At 38.1% G+C, this 24150-nt stretch overlaps 1 protein-coding gene across 1 annotated transcript; it reads left to right on the top strand.

Moving 5' to 3' along the window:
• Positions 1 to 3321: 3321 nt before the first annotated feature.
• On the top strand, positions 3322 to 23628 carry LOC119884288 (beta-1,3-glucosyltransferase-like; the record flags this gene model as incomplete). Its single annotated transcript, XM_038694750.1, has 3 exons — positions 3322 to 3365; positions 13355 to 13394; positions 23405 to 23628. Coding segments are annotated over 3 exons (293 nt in total), but the record flags the coding sequence as incomplete, so codon positions are not given.
• Between the last annotated feature and the right edge of the window lie 522 nt (positions 23629 to 24150).

A 24150-nucleotide genomic window follows, 5' to 3' on the forward strand; every position in this document is an offset into this window, starting at 1 on the left:
GTTTTAGAAGAGGTTAGTAAGAGTTAAATCCAGGTTTCATGGCCATCAGCTTGTGGATGTTTGTGCATTGGTCTCAGAAGAGTTTTTGGGTGGCAGCACCACTTTAAATTTCAGTATTGTGAACATGATTTTAGATTTTATTGTCTTTGCCAGATTAAATAACCAGTGCACAACTGCACATTCGGCCCTTCACCATTCAGCCTCTTGGAAGCTTTCCTCATTTTGCTTTTAACACTCACACACGGACGTAGTGATTATCAGAGCTCATTTAAAGCTGTCACTGACTGCTAATTAGCATTTAAGTTAATATAATACACCTGTGTAGCTACCTTTTGTAATGTGATTTAGTTACTTTCACATGGTGTCTTAATATTTTCCCCTCTTTCTCTACAAATTAAATCCTGAATGAACTGGAAAGTTAAGTCAGACGCCAACCAACTGTCAAACAAGCAAATCATCGCTCAATTACTATGAATCCCTCAAGATTTTACATCATGGGCAAGTAGTTTCGTAGAAGGAAATGGCTCCTAGTGGAACCATTCACCTCTAACAAAGAGGAATTGTAGTTCTGTAAAGTATGGAACTGCTATACATATTTTATATATACATATTTATGTCAGATTATTTGAATTCTGCTAAGATACACCCATACCGACCTGATTCCCTCCCATTGTTATGAGAAGTGCACAGTGTTTCCTCTCTAATTGCATCGGACGACTGCTTTGATTACAATGACAATGTAAATGTCGATGCTTGTTAAATGCATTCAACTAAACAATTCAGAGCTTTGAGCATGCACAGTGATTTCCAGAGTTTCTAAAAATCAAAGCAGGCAAGTTCCGTTTGGTGCGGCTCAATTGAAAACATGGTTAGAAACAACAGACTTGATTATGCAGGCTGAGAAGGCAATGGGATGGAGGTGCTCCCATCAGCACTCCAGACATTATGTAGGGAGTTACTCACCCTCTCTCCCTCTTTGTGTGTCAGACTCTCCCTCTCAAGGGTGAGCCATGAAAAGATGGGAAGTTTGAGCAGATGTAGCAGAATGTATCGTGAACTTGAATGTATTCCTGTAGGAAGCTTCGTTTCATGCCAAATATTGCATTTTTAATACTGACAGAAACTGGGATGCCAGATGACAATGTAGCCGCTCTACTCTCTACGGAGCTGATGATTTGCTGGATCAGATTTTATGTTTGTGAACTTCACATGGCAATTAGGATTCATGAACATTATATAATAATGTGTTTAGCCTGGTTTGGCTAATTAAAAAAAGGAGACAATGTGATGCAAATTAATATTATATTTTCAACATTTAGTTGCTCCTTTTATCAGCAAGCACAGGTTTTTCTTATATTAGAGTTAGACTACACTTGTTAGCTGGGAGTGTTTTGATGGGCAGCTGATAAGAAACAAGTTGAATAGATGTTAAATATTTTTTGAGCTTGACTGTTTATTCTTGACCTTTTGGAGATGGGTCCACTCACTTGTAAGAGGCTTTTCAACCACATAATGTGGTCTTCATCAGGATATCAGGAAGTTTTCTTAGTTGTCAAGGAACTGCAGATGTTCAAACTTTACATTATTCTGAGCCCTTTAATGACTTCTCTGTTTATTTGATGTTATTTCAAATGACTTTGGATGGTTTTCTGTTTTGTCCCTATTTTGTTTCATTACTTTCCCTTAGTATTGTAGTACTCGAGACCAGTCTTGGTCTTGAGACCGGTCTTAAGACCACTTTTTGATGGTCTTGTCTTGGTCTCGGACATAGCAGACTCAGGATTTTACTTCAACTTTGGGAATATCAATAAATTGATTTTGCATTGTCTGATTTATTAGTTAACATCCTTGATTGGATGTAAAACGTATTGCTGCAACCAATAATGTAATTTAAAAATGTGTTGTTACCGTTTACGGCACCCTCCCCATGATGGTTAGCATAGAAAAAGAGTGTTGAATAAAGATGCTTACGTTGATTTCAGCTCTTAGTGTTTGTTTGGGTGTTTTAATGGGAATTTGGATCTTTCAGATCAATTAGAGAAGTACCTAAGATATCGTTCCACATTTGATTGTGTGTAATGTAATGTGGGGAACTGGTCTTGGTCTTGACTGTGTCTCGCCGTCCCTCGGTCTTGGTTTTGACTTGGTCTCAGACCATAAAAGTTTTGGTCTTGTCTCGGTTTTGATAAACTCTGGTCTTGGTCTTGACTTGGTCTCGGTTTGGGCGGTTTTGACTATAACACTACTTTCCCTGAATTGGAAGCGTATTCTGAGCTATTCTCATCACATAAAAACTATATTAACTGTAAACTGCATTGAACGGTGTCCTCTTGCAGCAGCAAACAAAAGAAATGGGAGGAAACATAAAAATTATGTTTGAAAATCAGATCTTCTCCCTTTTGAAATTTTCACTCACTGTGAAAATATTAAATGTAATCACTCCCTCAATGTGGATATATTCAGCTCTTTCAAAGACATATAATACTTCTTTTTGAAAGGAACATGGGAAGATAATATTTCTTTGGCTTGCTTGGCAAATTTGGACTGTTTGAAAACTGGCTGGCATCCACTGTTTTTAGGTGCTTTTGTGACTCAAATAATTAGGTTCATTATATTGTCCGTTTGTTCCGAACTGGTGGCATCACTCCAGGCTTTACACACTGAAGTGTTTTGAAGTTAACTCAGCTCTTTGAATAATTTAAGAAGAGGGTTCCCTCGCAATGGATGGAATTAATATCTGACCAAAGTGCTACAGATTCGGTCATACAAGCAAAGTCACAGATATTTTATCTATATTATGAAATATGTCCCTTTTTTATACAGGACTTTTTTGTGTGTGTCTTGCATTGGATGGGATGTTACACTAAATCAGGATTTTCAACTGTTAAAGCATATCTGCAGCTTTTAGGTTTTAATCAACACTCAGTTGTCCTTTAATGGCTACTGCAGTGAGTCAGGAGAGAAAAATGTAACTCTTACTCGGTTCTAATTAAAGTCAGATTTAAAGCTGACTGATGTTGTAGTGCAGGCAGCCTGATTTTAATACAAACTGCTGTATAAATTCATTCTCAGCTACACTGCTCTTTTTGATGTATTGATTTGAAATCCTGGGAATCTCTCTGCGAAGATTTTCTTGTCTCAGAATCGATGGCAATGTAATTGGATAGGAGCTCTCGTGGCTCTAATTACAAACTTGGACAGATGAATGGGGCTCTCAGTGATCCAACATAGACTCAGCACGAAGGAATTAGGCTTTGAGTTATGTTCGAGAGAGAGAGAGAGAATCTAAAATAATGTAATTTTGTCTTTCTTTTCTTACAGTTCATATCAACTTTTCTGCTGACAGCTCAGGAAAAGGCTCACAGGTAAGAAAAACAGTTTACACGTGTGATTCTTTATTTCCTGTGGGTAATTAGTCTGAAACCTTTCTTGATAGTTTCTTGATAATTAGTGTTAATTGTTGATTTCCTGGTCACCTCACCTCTGTTAAAGCCTTAATTACCTGAGCAGCTGAAATTGATGACCATGTTTGATTTGCTCTTCAGTACTAATTCGTTTGCCCTTTCGTCAAGAGCAAGATGATTTTCTTGCTGTTGCATTTTCAAAGTCTGCAGTTGCTGCTCGATAAATAATTAACATGTTCGCTTGCTCTACTTCTTATTGGTGTGAGAAGATGTTGACAGTAAGCCTCCTGGCAGAGGTGCTTAGCATCACAGAAATGGTAAATCACCAGTTATTTCCCTGCAGAGGAAGTTTCACCCTTTTGCTGTGTCACTTTTTCATTTTTCTGATATTGTTGTAAACCGTGTTGGGCAGTAATTAGCATAAACTAAACATCCAGTGTGATATCAGTGAAAATGAAAAACATCCTGAAACAATTGGTTCTCTGTTAGTTTGCATTTATGAGAAGCAAACAAAGATATTGGCCTCTTAAGCTTGTTTTCTCCCTCAAATTATTGTGCCACATTATCAGTGTCCCTTCACTTTTTCAAGTGCCCCTTTCCTAAAAAAGAACGACTAGAGACAGCTGCCTGTCAAAGTGAATAAGCGAAGATTTATATTACATCCATTCAAGAGAAGAAACCCTTCAAGGGAATCGAAAGAGCCATGTTTTTGCAACAATGGAAACGTAATTTTGGAATAAAAATGTTCTCTAATGCACTTCAACTAAAGACATTTCAAGAGAGTTAAAGAGTTACTTTTACTAAACTGTTACAATACATCTTTCTTAGACATAAATATCTATGAAAAGAACGAAGAAAAAATGCTTTTTTCTGTCTTCTCCCCCATTACTGACCCTGACATGTGGCTGCTAGTGCTTTTGAGAGCTTGTAGAATTGTTGCCTATTTCGTCTCTGTCACTTGCCTAACATGCCCTGTGTTTCTTAATGCATTTACAATGCATTTGAATAATTGAATATCACAAAACTTTGACAGGTATTTCCCAGTCAGAGAGTAGAACCAAAATGTGTTTTACACCGTGTACCAGAAATTTGTTGAATTCATGTTTGTCGTGTGTTTTTTCTAACAAAGCCCAACTGTAACTGGAAACCAGGTTGTTGGCCCCTTTTTAGATCTCCTGAGCTGAAGAACAACATTAACAAATTAGAAAGGAATACAGATTTTTAGGTCATGGAAGCGCTCCAGTTTAGCCATGGAAAGTCATGGAATTTACATCAGGGCCATGGCAGTCATTTACATATTGTATACAACATTTTATGCTTATAAGTTAGTGGACTAAGTAAACAGACTTGTTTTATTATTTCAAAAGTAAAACCATTGCTGAATAAAGCCATTCATTATTGGTCTTGTCACAGATAATTGTTGACTTTCTAACAAAGTTGCAGTATACTGTTTGTGGAACTGTTTTTCCAGTGTAGCTTAGAATTGATAAGATAATATAAACAATACATATCTAAGCTTCAAGATGGAAAAAAAAAAATTATTGTTGATTTGTAGTTGAACAGTACAAATCTAAAATCATTTTGATTCCTGTCTCTCAAATCCATGTTAACAGAGAGATAGATATTTGTTTTTGTTGGTGCCAGATACTTCTGAGATTTGATTCTCAGGAACTTTACTGCACGCAGCCTCAGTAGGTAGACACACCACATTTGATTGATATTTCTCTTAACCATACAGAGTTATTCAGAAGCATAGAAAGGTAGTTCTGACTAAATGATTATCATGCCAATACAGGATTTAATTTAAAGTCTAAGACCATATTGGTGGTTAGAGGATTTAGCTCTTATTTTATATTACTTTATATATTATATTCCACCCATTTTCCAAAGTTATAGATGGTTAGTTTGGAATCCACAATTCCTATCTTGGCAAAACTTGCAGAGCTAGATAATAATCAGCTAATTATAATCAGCTAAAATGAGTGGCTTGACAGTAGTTTTTCTGAAAAACCACAATACAATTTGCAACCTTTATATGTTATAATTTATAAGTTATAATTTTACATTGTTTGCTGTGTTAAAATAGATGAAAAGATCGTCATCATCTGTGAAAGAAAAGTATTATAACTTGATTTAATCATTTATTCATAAAAATCTGCCATGTGCTCTCTGTTTTAAAGTATGGTCTCTCAGAATGCCATTTGCTCTTCTGTGGATCTGTGTCATGTTTCTGAAATATAGTGAGTGTGTACAGATGATTTCCACAACACATCTGTTTAAATTTTCAAGCAGACATACTTTGCTTTGATCAGTGTTGTTGCATATAATAACATGGTTGCAGCAGTAAACATTAAAGTGTAATTTTCAGTGGCTCTGTTTGAACACGGTCTACGGCTTGCATATAGATCACGTTTTAGCATCTTTCCCTTCCTTTGAAGACTGCCTGAAGACTCTGATGACTGGCATCAGCTTGAACTTAGAGTGACTTGGAGAAGTTGCCGATGGCAAGCACAGGTACCGTGATTATCTGCCGCTTCAGGGGCTGCATAAACAGCCTAAACAACAAGTGCACTAAATGTTAGCTAATGTAAACAGAGGTGCCTTGATCTCATGTACTCATCAGAACAGTGAGAGGATGCTTGATGACTACATAGTGTGAGGAATTATTGTAAATGTAAATGCTCCGTACTTGTACGGCACCTTTCTAGTCTTTTCGACCACTCAAAGCGCTTTTACACTACACTCATACACTTGATTGATTCGGGGTTCAGTATCTTGCCCAAGGACACTTCGACACGCAACCAGGGGGAGCCAGGGATTGAACCGCCGCCCTTCCGATTAACGGCCAACCCACTCTACCTCCTGAGCCACAGCCGCCCGATTATTTACAAACTTCCTGCTGAGGGTCCTGCAAACCTGACTGTTGTGTGACTTTGCCACCATTCAGTACAGATACATGAGAACACTTTTAAAAGAAACTGCAGGAAGCTTTATTCTGAAAGGGGTGGCCTCGCCTTCAAAGGATGTTCCTAGATGTGGGGGAAAAGCAACAACCAGTCATACGACAAACACAAGAACACAACTAGTACAGCAGAAGTAATTCAAAGTGCTGATCTTTGTGAGTCATTGAGTTCTTTCATGTGTTTTCAAGGCTAAATGGTCGCCTCACAAGTTACATAATGCAAACAGTTTCTTAGGTTCATCTTCAAGCTGTGCAGGATAAAACTGCTTCACAGTCAGGAAGAACACCTTTATTTTAATTCCTAGTAAATTACACTAAATACTGTCTTTGTAAACGTGCAACCCAGATGGGAGACATAAGCACTCTTATTTGCCACCATAACCAACTTTGATTAGTTTCTTTGGCCTTTGAAGTGTAGAGATCTTCATCTGTGTGTAGGCTGCACTCAGTCTTAAGTGCCGTTCGGTTGTTGACATAATGCCCAGTCTTGAAGGAAAAGAGCTGCCACCTTCCTCAATCACACACTCAATTCAAGTCATCATGTCTGATTGGACAATAAGATCTTCTTGCTTTCTGCCAAACATTTTGCAGAGATTTGTCTTGAAACTTTAATCTGTGCTGCCTATGGCCTCACAACATGCAAAAAGAGCTTTCCTTATTCTCCAGCATCTCCTCATCATGGGCACTTGTAAGAATATCAAACTCAAGAGGACGTGTGTGAGACTGTCAGCATCATTGCTTCAACTCTGCTGCAAGGGCCTTATGTGTTTGTTTAACAATGTGCTTTTGTAACCCGTTCTCCTGGCTCGTGTAGACTATATTTGTGACAATGAGTCCCAATCATGAGAAATTCAGATAAAGAATCCACAATTCTGAGAAATAGTACATATAGCTCAAGCGTTGGAGCTAGAGTAATGTTTTCTTTCTTTCTTGTTTTTTTTCAAAGTGCTGTGACTAAAATGTGGTCAAAAATATCTCTCAGCAATCTCATGTCGAGGCCAGGAAGCATACTGTGACCCGAAATAACTTACACAGCAGGGCTTGACAGTAACGGTTGCCCTGTTGCCCAAGGCAACCAGATTTGGACCACTGTCAACAATTTTGTGCGGTCTGGTCATCTCTGTTGGCAACTGTTTTTCCTGTGCCTAGAAAAACAAAGCTGAATCTCTCTGTGTACAGTTCTAACTTAGTGAGAGTGCCTGTTGACCTGTTTTACTGTGTGAGAAATTGTGAAATTCTTGAAGGAAAAAAAACTGCTTTATGTAATTACACAAAAGAGAGTATTATTAATACAGAATTAAATGGACCTGATGAAAATTACTTGCCGAAAACTCTTTGCAACATACTATCATCGCTAAACACCACATCTTGAGACACAGGGCTACAAGGGAGGTAAACAAGGGAGGGCAGACAGTGGTGGACTTCCCATGTCCATGCCTATACACATTGAGTATAATAAGTGGTTTAATATAAAATTGGGTTAATTATTTGATGTTTGCATGTCAGTCAGGGCTCCTTGTAGGGCAGGGCCCTTTTCAATCGAAGGCCACAAGTGCAGGCAGCTAAAACATCAACACCAAACACCAAAACTGTATTCAAGAATATGACCAAACTCGAGATCCTGGCAAACTGTTTAAAATATTATTTACCACATTTCGGACAGCAAAGGACCTTTTTCAGAATCGCCCACTGTGATGCGACAGAATTGTCAAGCTATGGAATAAATCAGGCTTGCAGGACTTAAATATTCAGCCTATTGTTAATGGCATTACTTTGCAAATGTGAAATTTAAATGCAGTGAAATTAGCAGCTCTCTTTTATTCTGGATTATTAATGAAGGTAAGCCACTTGTTCTTAATCAAATCCCCTTTTATGTGTGTTTGTGTGTCTCTTGCACAAAGAGAGAGAGGGGGGAAAAACATTTTGTCATTTGAAGCAGTTTAACCCATAGATAACATATAAATTATACAGGTCACATTGCCCTACCTCAGTGTTTACTGCTACTTACTTTAATGGATACAGTATGCTTGTTGCTATGGATACCATCCAGCACTAGAAGCACTGCATCTTATGCCAGTTAATTACATATTAAAGTTAGCTTAACTGGATGTATATAATTAACTAGTTGTGGTGGTTATCTCCATAGTAAAACTGGGTAACAGCAGCTGCAGTGGTGTAGCCTAGCATTAGCTAACATTAGCAGTGATGCCAATTTATCAACTTTCAAACTAGACTTGGCGACTTTTTAGACGCCTTTAGCAACTCTTTTTCAAAAAAGTGCCTAGCAACATATCTAGTGACTTTTTGGACAGACTCCTCCCCACTCTCCTTGAAGAGAGTCGCCAATAATACTCAGTGAATGTGCTCTCATGTGGCTGTCTCTTTCAGGACTGACGCACTTCAGCAAGTGGGGGGGGAAGCAGCAGCACTTTCAGTTTACCAATCAGCAGCCAGACAGAAACGTGCATGAGCTGTGAATGTGCTTACTTAACTACAAGAAAGTACTGACTTTACAAGAGGAACTTTAAGTGTCTGGATCCTCTCATTTCATCATACTTTTTTTCCAAAGTCTGTACAACAGCCATAATAAAAAGTGTTTGAAATTTAGAGGTAGATTTAGATATGTATTGTTGAGATGATGGCAGCTTGAAAAATAATACTAGCTTATGATACAGCTAGTTAATCAGTTAAGTTTAGCTTGACTTAATATTTTTTTATTGTGTGCGTAATATTAAAAGTGAAAACATACTACTTGACAATACAAACAGGTAGGTAAGCAAAGCAGCTAAACAGGCTTAATTTAGAAAGAAATAATAGCCTGATCTACAATTTGTACTAGCTTCACTCTGCAGGGAACAATGCTGTTTCATTCCATGTCCTCGTCATGGACCATCAGCTGGTGAGGATGCCGGCTTTTTGCCTGAAACATGCAGCATTAGCCTCAATCATTTAGCACAATATCATGTATGTAATCATCAATTGCAAATTTAAGATCACTTTTACAAGATTCTCATTTTAAAATGCTGGAAAGATTAAAAAGTCGAGAGGCTGTCTGAACCAGTCCATGAAACTAGCTAGATTTGTCAGCTCGCAACAGCTGATAAAAACATTTCAGCCAGCAAAAAACAATTAAAAAAAAACGTCTTCAGCTTGTGTTTACCTGCATCTTAAATCACATCATCATGCACGTCATGGGGGAAATTGTTAGCACCATTAAGAGCAAGTTTAACTTGTCAGTTTTGAGTCTTTTTGCGCCAGACCATTATCATCAGGGTTTTTTTCTCATAGATTCCAGTCAAAAATCAGAAAAGGGCTATAAAGACAATCTGACAAGAATAGCCCTCTGATGTTAGGCAGCAGACGTGGCCTATTAAATCATTACACATTTTTCCTTGTGTATGAAAAAATACTATTGAATGAAATTTTAATCTGTCAGTTCTTTTGGCACCCTGACATGGAGGAGGGATACAAAAGGCACTTAAACCGCTCAATAGATCTGAAAGCATCCTCAACATGAAGCTTACAATTTGCACTTTACCAAGAACTGATTTTATTCCATAGTTAATATAAATGTAGAGTAAAAAATGAATAATAGTGATCTACTCCTCAGGTGTTTCAGGTGCCCAGTGTCTTGTGACAGCCAACTTCTGTAAACATCACACATTTTTCTTTCACATGTCAAAATTCAGAAAATCCTGCAACCTTGAATCCCTCTTGCCATCAGTGAACAGAAAGCTAATGTGACCTGACGGGTCACTCACATCAGTGGGGCGTCTGTGCCCTTGGGATTGAGAGATGTAGCAGGGGGCAGGAGTTCTACCACGGATGTATGTGAAGAGCTTCCAAATCAAAGGCATGGATCAAAGGGCTGTCTTTGTGGGTGTCCTTAATTACAAAATAATCACATTGAGTAGGTTGAGCATCGTTCTCAAGGAGTTTACACATGTATACCTTAGCCGGGAAAACTTTTCCTGCTGTTGTTCTGAGGTTAAACTACAAGAGGCACAATCTTTCTGTCTATCTGCATCAGTGCTGTGCTGCCACAGATCAAAAGCGCTCAAGGGATGGTGAAAGTAACCTTTCACATGGACAGTGTAGACTCATTGCAATTTCTTTTTAACACCTATGGGTGTCTGATTCCCGCTGCAAATGGCTGACAGCCTGTTGTCAGATGAGATTAAGGAGAGCGTACCTGCGCGCACGAGCATAGAACACCAAAAAGGGCTGAGTTCTGTGAGCTGAGAATAATTCATCTCTCAGTAATAGTGAAAATAATGCTAGGCCTGATCTGAGTTCACTCTGCCGCAGAATATTAGATCATTTACCAGAGAAAGATTTGTAGCCATGGTGCCACTCGTCTGCAAATGCAACCAAGGAGCAGGATTAAAAAAGGTATTTTGTTAAAAGTTACACTGACCTTTATGCCGTTTGCTTGGTCATATATTTATCTGTATTCTTATTTTGGTGTGTAAACACCAAGGACAGTGTAGTCGAAGTAAGTCGAAGACGTTATTGTTTTTATGTTGTGTTTTATAAATATATTAAAATGTTGTCAACAATCTACACCAAGAAACTTTTAATTCTTGATTAAAGTTAAAACTTGATTCTGGACCTTTTCATATAAAATATCACTGGTAAATGGAAAACATAGGAAAGCATACATTTTAGTATGTAGTCCAGGGAGCTTAAGAAGGTGTTTCGACTAAAAAATAACATTTGTGTATGTATAAGCACAAAGGTCAGCATTAGCAGGGCCATGTTGCTACAGGTACAGTTGAGAGGATGATCTATGATCTCAGAAGTCCAAACTGAGTAATGCATCGGAGGCTAAACCGACCGATGTCTGTAATACTGTAAGACAGGGTTTACAACTAGGGAAGTTACTTAAGTCACTTATTCTGTTCTCCTTCACAGGTAAACAGTTATCAGTAACAGTAAAAAGTAATCTACAGTACATAAAATGTGCACTTCCATGTAATTAATTGTCCAAAGCAATGACTTTCTGAATGATGTGTTGTGGACAAGCTGAGCCAGGTTCAAATTTTTGGTTGAACTGTTTTGCCGGAGGCAGCTGCGTTAGAACCCCTGCTGTGCCAAAATAGTGGTCTAACTGAAATTAATAAAGAGACAGTTTTTTCTTTTGGGACTCAACTCGGCCTGTTTTACAACAGCTCATTACAAAGGGACACAGGACATTACAAATTGATGTATAACAGTATAGATGTAGCTACAGTTTGGCTAGACTTAGATATTTCTCATTAAAGCTTTGTTAAAAACCTGTCATAACACATTAGTTTTTATTTAGGCTCTTGTTAATTTGTGTAGTAGAGACACACACACACACACACACACACACACACACACACACACGAGTTACACACACACGAGTTACACACACACACACACACAATCAATGTAATCGGTAACATTTAACCAACCAGTTAATTCATCACATTGGGGGGGTCTTGATTTATTTTGTTTGACAGGAAAAGTGCACTGATTTTCTGCTTCCTCTCTGCCGGAGAGTTAAGTTGTGCTGGAGGAGACGGAGTGAAAAACTTCTTCTGTCTCAAATCATATACATCCAGACAAGCTCTTACGCTCCTTTGATTTGCTTTGATTATTTCCCTCCTCTTTTTTGTTTTTTTTCCTCTCTGTATTAACCTGTTGTTATATTGAATATTTTTTTCAAGTTGGAAAGATTTTATATCAGTAATTATCTGATAACAAATCAGATTCTCCTGGCTTACGAGATGCATTTTTTCCATGAGGTGCGTTCTCTCTTCAGCTAAGGAAATGATTTCAGACGAGAAGTGTGTGATGAGATGAGACAGAAACCTTTTGGGCATGACTAATGCTACTGAGTCCAATTAAGCTGATGTCTTGTACCCACTGAATTAAATCACCCTGATATGATCTTGTCTGCCTGTGCATATATTTGCCTCTAACTCTGATCACCTGAAGAAATAAGAGAAGACAGAGAGCCTCACATATGCATGATTCATCGCTGTACATATCTTTATAATTGGTGAACTTTCTACTATTATTTCTACATCTGAAAATGTGCCCCGTTTGATTCTTGTTGAAACGCTCGATTCAGGATTTGATTAATATAATGGGAAAGATAGGAAGTGCAGAAAATGTGCCCTACATAAAAAATAAATGATGTGTAGTCATGACAGTTGCGGGAAACCATTAATTGGAAGGAAATTGACCAATTTAATAGTTTGTTCTCTATAATAAAAATGGCTGCTGAGAAAGCAAGTTACATCCCTCGTTCACACAACTGCCACTGAACTACTGTGTGCCCTGTAACCACTGCACCACACCTGCTGAGTGTGAATTTATGACTTAGTTAAGCTCTCTGAAGGCTGCAACAGCTTGCCAGTAAAATGATTGTTAGTCTAGAGGAACACATAAATCAAAACAGGCCTTGGTTTGTCATTATCTATTAATACTCTGCCGCTCTAGAGCTCTGGAAACAGCCAGAACTCGCACATTCTTGCCTTCTCCCAAGACTGAAGATTTCCTCTGAAAGATAGAGGTAGAAGACAGCTCTTCAAAGTTTGCTCAGCTCGTGATTGATTTACTCATCCCTCCATGGTCTGCCGCGCGCGCTGACGGCTCTGGAGGTGGAACAGTGTTGAAGGCCTTAATTGAGCCGAATGCGGAGAGCTTAAATGCTGCAGGCACAAAACCCACACAATTAGGAAGGACTAATGACGTGGGGTATCACCCATTATTTCTCCAAATACCCCATAGGGCTTACCATATTTAGTATCGCTAAGTCTTAATTAGTGATTAGGAAGAGGAAATAGAGCATTTAGCTGAAGCTGAGCATCTTCACACAAGCCAGTATTTGACAGTTTCTACATCTTTTGTTAAAGCCAAAAAGTCTGTATGTAGGTCATTATTTGAAGACGTGTTTGAACATGTTTTTTTTGTTGTTGTTGTTGCTGTAATTATTAAAAAGTTTCTCTCTTTCCAGAGCCAAGATGATATACATGTCATCCACAACAATCAACTGGGTAAGTTTTTTTTATTTTTTTATTTTAATTTATGGTAGTAGCAAAAGTAAGGAAGTAATAAAAAAAAGCAAAAAAGGAAAAAATGAATAGGTAATGGTTTATATTACAGCCGAAATTATAGTGAAAAGATTACGTACGAATGAGGTGCCAATGAAATACTTTCACCCTTAGTTCTTGTGCTTCAGTAAAAAATTTGCATTTAGGAGGGACCCTGAAATAGACTGTGTACTGTTAAGTACCTTAAGTACCAAATGTTAGCCTGCTATAGCCATGTTATGAAAAGGAGCCAACCTACATGTGTTCTTTTCACTTCTGAGAATAAAATAATATAAATATAAAATATATCAACTTTCTTTGTGTACGCACCTGAAAGGTGGAATAGCTCAAAACACCAATAAACTACGATAAATGTACTTTCTGGGTAAAATTAAATTCTCCTGAATGTGATGGGATGATATGACAGAACATAAAGCTGGTCTAGGTTCTTTGCTAATATCAGCTTTGACTGTCAGGTGGATGTTGCATTACTGTTTTATGCATTACAATATTTTATCATCATTATAAAGACCGTTTTATAGATGTACATCTTTCTTCCCATAGTTATATAAGGTTATGTTCTCCTCCAAAAACAAAGGAGCTTTTTAGAATGTAATTTCCAAGTATTTTTTGTAGGTATATCTAATTTTAAAATAAATCATACCATAACTAATTCCATTGGAATGTCACCAAGGACCTTTACTGTCTCGTTATCCTGGAACAATGTTACTGTGCCCTATAATTATTCAGTAATTGTAAATGCTTTCAATTTATAATACTATAAAGTCTCTCTAAAACACAAAGTTGTTATCGCCTTATTCCATAACCTCTAATCAGTATGTATTTTATAGAGGCCCTCTATATACTGAATTTACATTGTAATTTTCAGAACTTAATAAGGTGTTAAAAATTAAGGTGTTATAAAAGACTATTATTTACATTTAGCTGACGCTTTTATCCAAAGCGACTTACAATTGCTATACATGTCAGAGGTCGCACGCCTCTGGAGCAATTAGGGGTTAAGTGTCTTGCTCAGGGACACAGTGGTGGATTGGTCACAATGGGGGATTGAACCCGGGTCTCTCACACCAAAGGCATAGTCTTATCCATTGCGCCATCACCACCCCGAATAAAATATGTCTATTCATAATTATTTCAATTGCATTGATGCTGTGTGTGATGGCACCTGTGTTCAAAGTATTCACAGTACAGGTTGTATTTGTGTTATTATTTGATATTTGGATCAGTCTGCATCAATGTAATCAATATGTAATGTTGGATGACATTCAAAGGGGTGAACTAGTACTCAGTATTATACAGTTTTAATAGAACTTTATGCTAAAAGGATTGAAATACATTATCACTTGATATAATCATGAGTAGTAAATCTTTAAATGAGAAACGTTGGACACTGTGAAATTTAAATAGCAAATGCTATTAAATGAAAATGGTAGGGCTTTTGTCTGATGCCTGCATTAAAAATTTAATCTTCAGATTTCCTCAGACTTTTTCGTAAATATAGTCCCATCTCTTTATTGATTTGACAGCAACCAGGAATTTCATAAGTAGAGCAAATAAAAAGATCTCATGCATGCCTTTCATGCTTCAGGGGGCTCATACAATCCTCATCTGAGAGTGATTTTCGGGAGCCTGCAGAAGAGTTTGGAGCCAGTTTTCTGGACCTGTGCCTGTTGTTCATTCAACTGGGTCACCACAGACGCAAAAGCACACAAAAGCAACTTCATAATGCTCTCATTTGGCACCTCAGCACAGGGAGGAAACACAAACAGACAGCTATCTGAAAAATAGAGCTTCACTATCTGGCATCGCCACAGTAATTCCCTTTGTCACACCAGAAAAGCTACGCTCGCCTGCAAAAAATATTGTTTGTGGGCAGGAATTCAGAAGAGGAATAAAGAAAAGTTGGACTTTCTATTGTTTTACAATACAGTGAACATCCAAAGGTGTAACTGGCTTGTTTATTTTAAAGGAGCTGGTGACCTTTTTAGAAGGTATTGTAATCACTCAAACAGTTTCTTTAGAGGGAATACAGGGTACCAAATCTAAATAGTAGTGATGTCTCATTTAACGTTTGGACACACTGCAGATTTACATTTTACCGTATCTTTATAGCAAAGTAAAGGCAGTGTGATTCCTCAGGCCATATTGTGCTACATGTAGTGTTTTTTAAAAATGCAACAAGCTACATCTCCACGACACAGATAGCTGAAACATTGGAGAACATCACCCACAGAAAGGCCTCAAGAGAAGAACAAACCAACTACAATATAAAGAACTTCATTGCTAATTTGTGAGTGCAGAAAACGTGCATAGTCATATGTTCTAATCAGTCCCCATTGAATGTAACATAACTCCTATTGCACAATCAACAAATAGAGTCAGAGATATTGTTTGGGCTGTCATGGAATACTCACTAGACTAAAGTTCTTCTTCTTCTTCTTCTCTAAATCAGTTTATATTAAAGGATATCAAAACAGCATTATATTCTGCAGCACCATAAAAACAATAAACATCAAAATAATACAGATCTTGCAATACCGTTTGCTGTCTAACCCAATCAATTCAGTCAATTAACTTTATTTCAGACTTGTAGAAAAGATAAAATGGATAAAATTGTGTTTTATATGCACAGAGCAACAGTGGAGGAGTCACAGTGATGAATAATAATACAACTTTTTCAATAAAACCAAATTTTTAAGAATAGAAGGTAGTTTCAGTTCATGTCCAGTGCTCTCACTTACTGCTCCTGGTTTAGGTTTCACATACATACATGTGCAGTATATGGAGGTAATGCATTTGGACACCAATAGCTGTTAATGTTTTGAGAAAAGTCTGAAGTTTGAACCTGATTTTTGATGTCTGCCAAGCTTAGCTTCTTATAGATCCGAGGCAATACTGTTCTTATATCTTATGTTATGTCTAAGTGGTTCAGTAAAATCCTGTTGGCTATTCACCGAGACCACAGTAATGTATTATTTACTTTACTATTAGTAAGATTATATGTTTTCCTTTTACTTTTGGGTAGTTTATGTATTTCACTCTTTTTTTTTCATTTTAGTCAGCGCAGACAAATTTTGATCTAAGATATTATAGTTGGCTGCTTTTTATAACACATGAGGATTTTTATATCAAGATTTCATATTACAACTTGCTCCTAAAGGATTTTACACTGAGACACGGGAGGGAAATCACATCGTCCTACATTAGATGTCATAAAATTCCAGTTTTGAAATTGAGTTTTGTTGCTCAGAATTTGTCTTCCCCCATGAGTAAAGACAGTCAGTAATTTGTGGAACAAGAATAAAATAGAGGAAAGTAAACCAATGATTAAATCAGATTCTATTGTCCAAGTGACTGCATCTCCAGAGAATTCACATGAACATACTTGTTTCAACTGTTAGTTGTTTGTGTAGGTGAAAAGACGTCGTCTTCCTGCAGCAACTCACCTCTCACGAGATTTCAGAGCGAGAACTGTCCTTGAGTGAGAATTTTGTTGTTAAAAACAAAGGGTGTCACCCGGAGTCACTCATATGGATCCTTTCCATTATGTTGAACACCTGGTATAACAGTCCCTGAAGGAATACATTGCAGCCACTGCAGCCAGTTTGCGGCAGCTGGCTGAAACCATCTACTGCACTGATCCCAAAACGTTTTGTACCTACTTTGACATTAAAATATATTAAATAGTGCCTAGGTTTAAAAATATCAAAATTATCATGATCATGAAGCAGCTTTGGTCAATCCTGATTTGAGCTCCTTACTTAAAAAAAAAAAAAAAAACGCTTGGCTGCATTATATTGTGGTCTAGTGGTGCTTCAATGGTAGAGAAATTGCTGTTCCTGCCTCTTCTACTCTACCATTTCATTTTGTCTTGGCCAGGGCCTGTGTTTCTTAGAATGATTATTGAACTTTTGAACTTTAGTAGAAATAGACCTGTGCTCTATGACTAAGGAAATAGCACTAAAATCAGATGTTGATGTTGTGGGAAAATAAATGACTAAAGGTTTGGTTCTTTATCTGTTGGAGAAAGAATAATGTTTCAGCAAACAGCAGATACAAGGTACATCAACAAAACCAGCTTTTTTTTAAAGGTGGATTTTTCTTTTTAATGCATAGTGTTTGATAGGTGAGGGTACGGAGCAACTATGTACCACAAACACTGAATAATATTGCTTGAGCGCAGAGAAAGTGTGCCACTATAACAATACTTGAGCTTAGCAAAGCAGTTGCTACTGTCCCCTCTGCAGCTGTATTATATTCATGGGAGCCAGTTTCTTCAGGCCAGGGGGGTACGTATTGTATCTTCAAGGAGGTATAATGTTCAGAAGATGTTGACTGAACTCTTCCTGCGTACCAACTAACTACTACCAACAACTACCAACTTTTCCAAATTTTCTTATCCTCTCAAGTTTCCTAGTGCCTGGCTGCATACGAACTCTGTTGTCCCTGCTATACTTTATTTATTATTCTAAACATGGCTGATGACTTTATTTTAAAAATTAAAGAACATTACGCAATAATCCTCAATGTCCCAAACAGTGTTAGCAGCTATTTTGCTGTATGGGGTATGAAATCATGCATCTTGCAATGAAATTCAGCTTTTCAGAAATAAGGTAAAAATCAAACTAATTTTCAAGAAGTGTCTAATCCATTCCAAAATACTATAATGGATAATGAATGGGTTTCATAAGAAAAACCTGGAATCTGTTCTGTGTTAATTGCCTTAGCTTCTTGAATTATTGATGCTAAGTGAGGTTTAAGGGTTGAGTTCAGCACTCATTAGTCTTCAGCAGAGTTGTCCATGGAGTCATGAACTCTGGAGAACCTCTAATGAGTGCGATTATCATAGGTTGGAGACCCTTTTTTTTCAACCTTTACATGTTGTATCTTCCGTGTGATTGTTTTGTATGTGTGTTTTTGCGTTACTACTCGGAGAGAATTGTAATGAGCAATTTTTTTTACAGGAGAGTGACTTTAACCCTCTGATGGCTCTGATTAATTCCACTCTTGCATACCTCTCTTTCTCACACACACTGTACGTCTTTCTCTTTTTTGTAATCGTAGTGCATTGCCTATCTCTCTCTACTGGTTTGCTTTCTCATTTCACTCCCTTTCTGTCTGTCCCCTCTCTGCTCTTTTCTTCTCTGTTTTACTGAGAGATATTTATGACACTGACCTTTTCAGCAGTAAGCTGAAAGTTAAATACACCATGCTCTCTATTGATCTTGTGCAAAGCAATTAAAAGTCTGTATTAATATGAGAAGAAAGCTGATAGAAAATCATTTCACTTGCTGGATGACACATAGGCCTGTGCCTCACTACATGATTGCCTATAGGGAAGGTAAATTATTTTTATATGGCTAAATCAAATTCCCAACAGCCTAAAATGTTGGCTATATTGAATTTGGGCTTCTATATTGAATATCACAGGCTGTCTGTGGATTGGCTATTAAATCCAGGTGCTGTCTGGTGTGACGGTCATGGTTAGTTTGGTCTGGAAACTGCAACCCAATTCTCTTCGGTGTAGTATGTCTCTCAGATGCACCGTTGTGGATGTGAGGAAGAGAGAGATGGAGGGGAATTTTTAGGAGAAGGATGATTCTGGCCATCTTGTCTCGAGGAGTCCAATGATGTGAGTCATTGGAGTGTAGCAAGTTTTACACCAGCACAATCAGCTGCTAGATGGGGAGCCATGCCTGTCGACTATGGAAATTAGCTATTGACATCCTCTGTCATCTCTGAATGTGTGCTGGCGATGAAGAGCTCTGGATCTGTCATGGCAGTTTCATTGTTCCCACAACAGCCTAACTTGCAGAATTTTATCCCTCTAGACTTTTGCAGACGTTTGTCATTGAAATTGCACTATTGATCTGCTTTTGATCTTTATGCTCCTCCTTTTTCTATCAGAATATTGAACTAGATTTAAAATCCTACTCTCCCAAACTTATCTGTGCATTCATTTGTGCACCGTCAGCTGCCTTGCCGTGGACGTGTGTTTATTTAACTGTGGGGATGGGGATACTTAAGGCAGAAATGAAACATTCCTGAGGCAGCTCTGTTGACTACACACACCTGCTCTGTGACACTGATGGAGATGACAGAGCTGCAGGAGTGCCTAGAGGTCAGTGTGCTCTCAGTTCCTCTGCCACTTGGCAACGTCTGCCATCCTGCTATAAGGAAGTGTCACTATTGATTTGTGTCAATGAGGTGACAACACTGCAGGGTCAGGCCACTACAAGAGCACACAATCTACATTCAAGTGCAGATATCTACTACACCCTTCTGTATGTGTGCAAACAACTAGAAACAAACATTTTAGTTCATCCTTGTTTCTTTAATCAGTCTGATCCTCTGCCTTCTTACTGTATATGCAGAGAAGGCGAGGAAGTGAGTACACACAACACTCAAAGCCTTTACACACAGTTTGCCATAGAGCAGATGGTGATGGCCTTTAAACAGAGGCCCCATGCATTGAGAAAAGCATCAGATCAGAGAGAGAAGGAGGCACTATTCTCCTGTGTCTCATTTCATCCAATATTTTTCAAGGCTGATACAGTGCTTTTTTTTATGGAGTGGCCTCTGTGGAATACTGAATGAGAGAAGGGAGATAAACGAACGCTAGACTTATGCTTTCTAGTTCCATCAGCCTAGCAAAATAAAATCATCTATTCCGAGGTGACCGGGGCTTTTGCTTCATCTCCCCTGGAACCTTCATTCTCTTTCATTCGAGGCATATTATTATCAGAAAAGAGGCATCCTTGGATAATTTCAATTTACCACAGAAAAAAAACCGCTTTGTGGTGTGTTTGGCACCAGGGTGCTGCTTCACATCTTTTTCCTATTAAATAGATGAATTCATTGCGAGGGACAGCAGTGTTTGATCTAAAGCTAAAATGCTAACATGCTCACAATGACAATGCTAACATGCTTTCATTGATCGGTAAAATATTTACCATTTTCAAAATTTTAGTATAGTGTGTTAGCCTGTCAACATTTGCTTATTAGCACTAAACAGGCTGAGATGTTAGAATGTCTGTAGTTTTATCCAAGACTGTCCGGTTGCCCTTGGTTTTAACCTTCCTTGGATAACTATGACCAGGATGACTGAGAACCTTCACAAACGTCTGTAGTTATGCAAGTATTTAGCCATAAACCAAAGTATTGCAAATAAAAATGTGTCAGTGTACCACTTGTTCTTACAATTCATCCTGAGGGAGACATTAATGTCTGTGCCAAATCTGTTAGCTGTCTACTGAATAGCTGTTGAAACATTTCACTAAAAACCACAAATGTGGATCCGATGATGGCCTTGAAGAATAAGTGTGGAGATCACCACTGCAGGATTCATCATCCGAGGACCATGGGGGCCAGAGCGATGCCACTATAATGATAATTTATTTAAATAATGACTAGATAAAGTGTAAAAAACATAAATTTAATTTGAGGTTTTAAAAAATCAGGAAGAAAACCAATGGTGCACATCTTCAAAACACATCTAAAACTTGGCCTCTCCAAAAACTTTGCAGAACGATATAATAAAGGAGCAAACACAGAAAAATATGTTGACAAGTAGTGTTCTGCCTTTCCATCGGAAACCACCTTAACACCCTCTTGTAATGCCAGAGCAAGGTACACACAAAATGTTACGCATTTTTGTCTTATGTATAGTCTCCTTAGCCTAGAGGTATCCTTGGATAATCTCTTTTATCCATTAAAAAGTTTTGTCCTTTGGTATACCAACCTACCAGCACCCGAGCAACCACATCAAACACCTAAGCCTAGCCATCTCCAAACACCCTAACACCCTCATTTAATGCCTTAGCAATGCAAGAGCAAGGTACAAAAAAAAGTTACGCATGTTTTCTTATTCATAAGCATTGGCATTCTTGCCAAGATAGGCATTGTTTTAAATCAGATCTGTTTTAATATAGCCATATTAAATACAGGTAGATGTATTGATTGCACATTTGTAATTTGACATGTGCACACATGAGTGTCAAGGGAGTGCACAAAGGTGATTTCAACCTGAATGTGGAAGGACACAGGAATGATGGAGGTGAAGGAACAGATTTTTCCTTTTCCCCTTTTCTCCCCATTGTTTGATGATTAATCGAAACCCATTAGTGTGGAGCCGAGGCCAGTGAATTCAGTCTTAATTAGTTTCTTTTTTTACCCCTCATTCTCCATTGCTTTGACATGGGGTACGGATTATCTACAAAATGAAGGATTGGCAAACTGCTTATCTGATTTTGCTGTTAGTCTCTTGCAGCTGGTATTATTGCTGTACTGTGCAGTATCAGGAGGCTGGTACCTCACCTGGGGCTTTAAAATGCACTGCTTTATGTGAAACCAGATGCCCACACACGCACATACACACAGTCATTCATTTAGCAAACTCAGCAGAAGGACATTTAGAGGTGGTGTAGTGGTATTCAGTCTCTAAGCTCAGCTCTCAGTGGAGGTTAGATCTGTTGGGAGATGGACATGCTGAGATTTAGCAAGTAAATCCCCCCCTCACCAGGCCTCCAGGATCAATGGGTTCTTTGTTATGAGCGTAGCAAAGAAGCGACACACCCACCACACACACGACACAACACTTAATTAAAAAGATCTGACAGAGATACTGTACTCTGACATAGTGTCTACCCCTGACCCCACTACAAATATCTGAACCCAGGGTGGAAATAGGTTAAAGTAGTGTAATTGAGGAGGAGGCAATCCATCTAATCCTGCCATTGTCAGCACTCGCCCTTCCCCTCTTCCCCTTTCCTTATATTGCTTTTGCACTATTCCAATGGGAAGATTATAGACCTGTCAGCAGTGGCTGGTCCTTATTTATATTTTGAAAGACTAAAATATGCTTAGTCAGCAAATTTTGAAAAGCTTCATGGGGAATACTCTACTTCATAATTTATGACATGGTATACCCTTTATGACTATATTCTGTACAAATACTTAAGTAGCTAATTAAAAAGTCCCAAGCAAATTAGAATTATTTGGCACAAAGCCTGTTATGTTTGTATGAGCTTAAATTAAGAGGAAAGTATAGACAAAAAACTCTGCCCATCTCATTACTGGGAAGTGTCTGAGCTTCCTGTCATAGCAGGATTCTCTGACATCGCTTCTGCTTTTTTTCTTACTTCACACCTGGATATTGGCACCCACCTCTCGGCTCTAAATCCATGAAAAGCCTTTTTGTTGTCACAGTCATTCCAGCCAGGTGCTGCAGACTTCATTTTGATGTGAGGGACAGCTTACAGGATTTAGTAGTTGTCACATGTAATTGTACAGAGCCAAAGATAAAATGACAGACTTTTTTATTCCCTTCCCCCTGGTCCTTTGGTCTAGTTTTGAATGTACTGGTCGTGAGAGCCACTGGGTTTTTGTGGACTTGTTTGTGCGGCCAATGTCACTCTTCACTGAGCTGTGCCACTACTACTGCCATGTAAATGGATTTCACATGAAGAGGAACTGTGGCAAGCTAGGTCAATGACAAAGATGGTATCTAAACATGGTGCATAAGCATTAAAGCAGCCTGGATTAGGAGTTTTTAAACTGACATTGTTGAACTAGTAGCTCCCTGTTAACCTTGCCCTTGATATGACAGTAACAATAGTGAGTTTTTCTGACAATACAGTTGTGTCGTTCAGCCAGAAGTGGACAGCTGGGCTTTGTCAACCTTTTGGGTGTTGGGTTACCTCAGAGAAAGACTCTTCTGACTGCTAATCTTTTATTAAGTAACACAGTCTTGGCTGTGACATTTACATTCTCTCTTCCCAAGCCAATTAAGCTCTTGATATGCTGGGTTATTATCACCAGGCCAATAATGGAGATTAGCAAAAGTCACCTCAGTTATTCTGACTGTGTCTTGCTCTCAGAAGGTCATCGATTGCCATGATCCTTTTTCACAGTATGTGAGCAGTCTCACATCTCTGTCCTTTGTGTTCCTCCAGACCTGCGGGAGATAGTATTCGTCCTCCAGAGTCAAAGCAACTCATTCCATGTGGGGCAGGCAGAAAGACGGAGAGCAGATTTACTGAAGCAGGCACACAGTCTCACAGAGGTAAGATTCAAGGCTCACCTTTCACTCCTGCACACTTTTTGGTATATGAGGAGTACATACCTTTTAGGAGAAATCTGTGTAGGTCAAAATCATCACTAGGAGTAAAAGTCGCACCTGGATGAGTTGTTGTAAACTGTGTATGTTGCCACATGGTGTCAGCACAGATTTTTTAATTATTCAAAAACTTTGCATCTTTTTAAATGGAAATCCATTTGGTACACATAATATGATTTCATTACATAGAAATAAAGCTTTCCATTTGTTACAGTATGACTCAATTCTTAAAAATTTTAAATATTGAGTGATAGTATGAATAATTATTCATGGCACCCTCCAGATTAAACCTCTAAAGTACATTAAAGTCAGAGTTATGAAAGTGTAGTTTGAAATATGCAACATTCTCAGCTCCTTGTGACAGCAAATCATGTGCTTACTTATAATTTTATGTATTTAGGAAATCCAGACATTTGTGTAGCTTTGATGTTCAGCGATATATCACTCTTCTCAACAAGTCAACCTTTCATTTCAGGCCTCTTATTGGTACATTTTTAATAAGAAGTGACGATCATCCAAAGGCATATGTTCATCTTAATAAATATTTTAATTCCTGACTATAATTCCATTATTCCAAAAAAA

Source organism: Micropterus salmoides, unplaced genomic scaffold (assembly GCF_014851395.1).
Source record: "Micropterus salmoides isolate LMB-PRFRI ecotype aquatic unplaced genomic scaffold, ASM1485139v1 Ms_hic_scaffold_334, whole genome shotgun sequence".
NCBI lineage: Eukaryota > Metazoa > Chordata > Actinopteri > Centrarchiformes > Centrarchidae > Micropterus > Micropterus salmoides.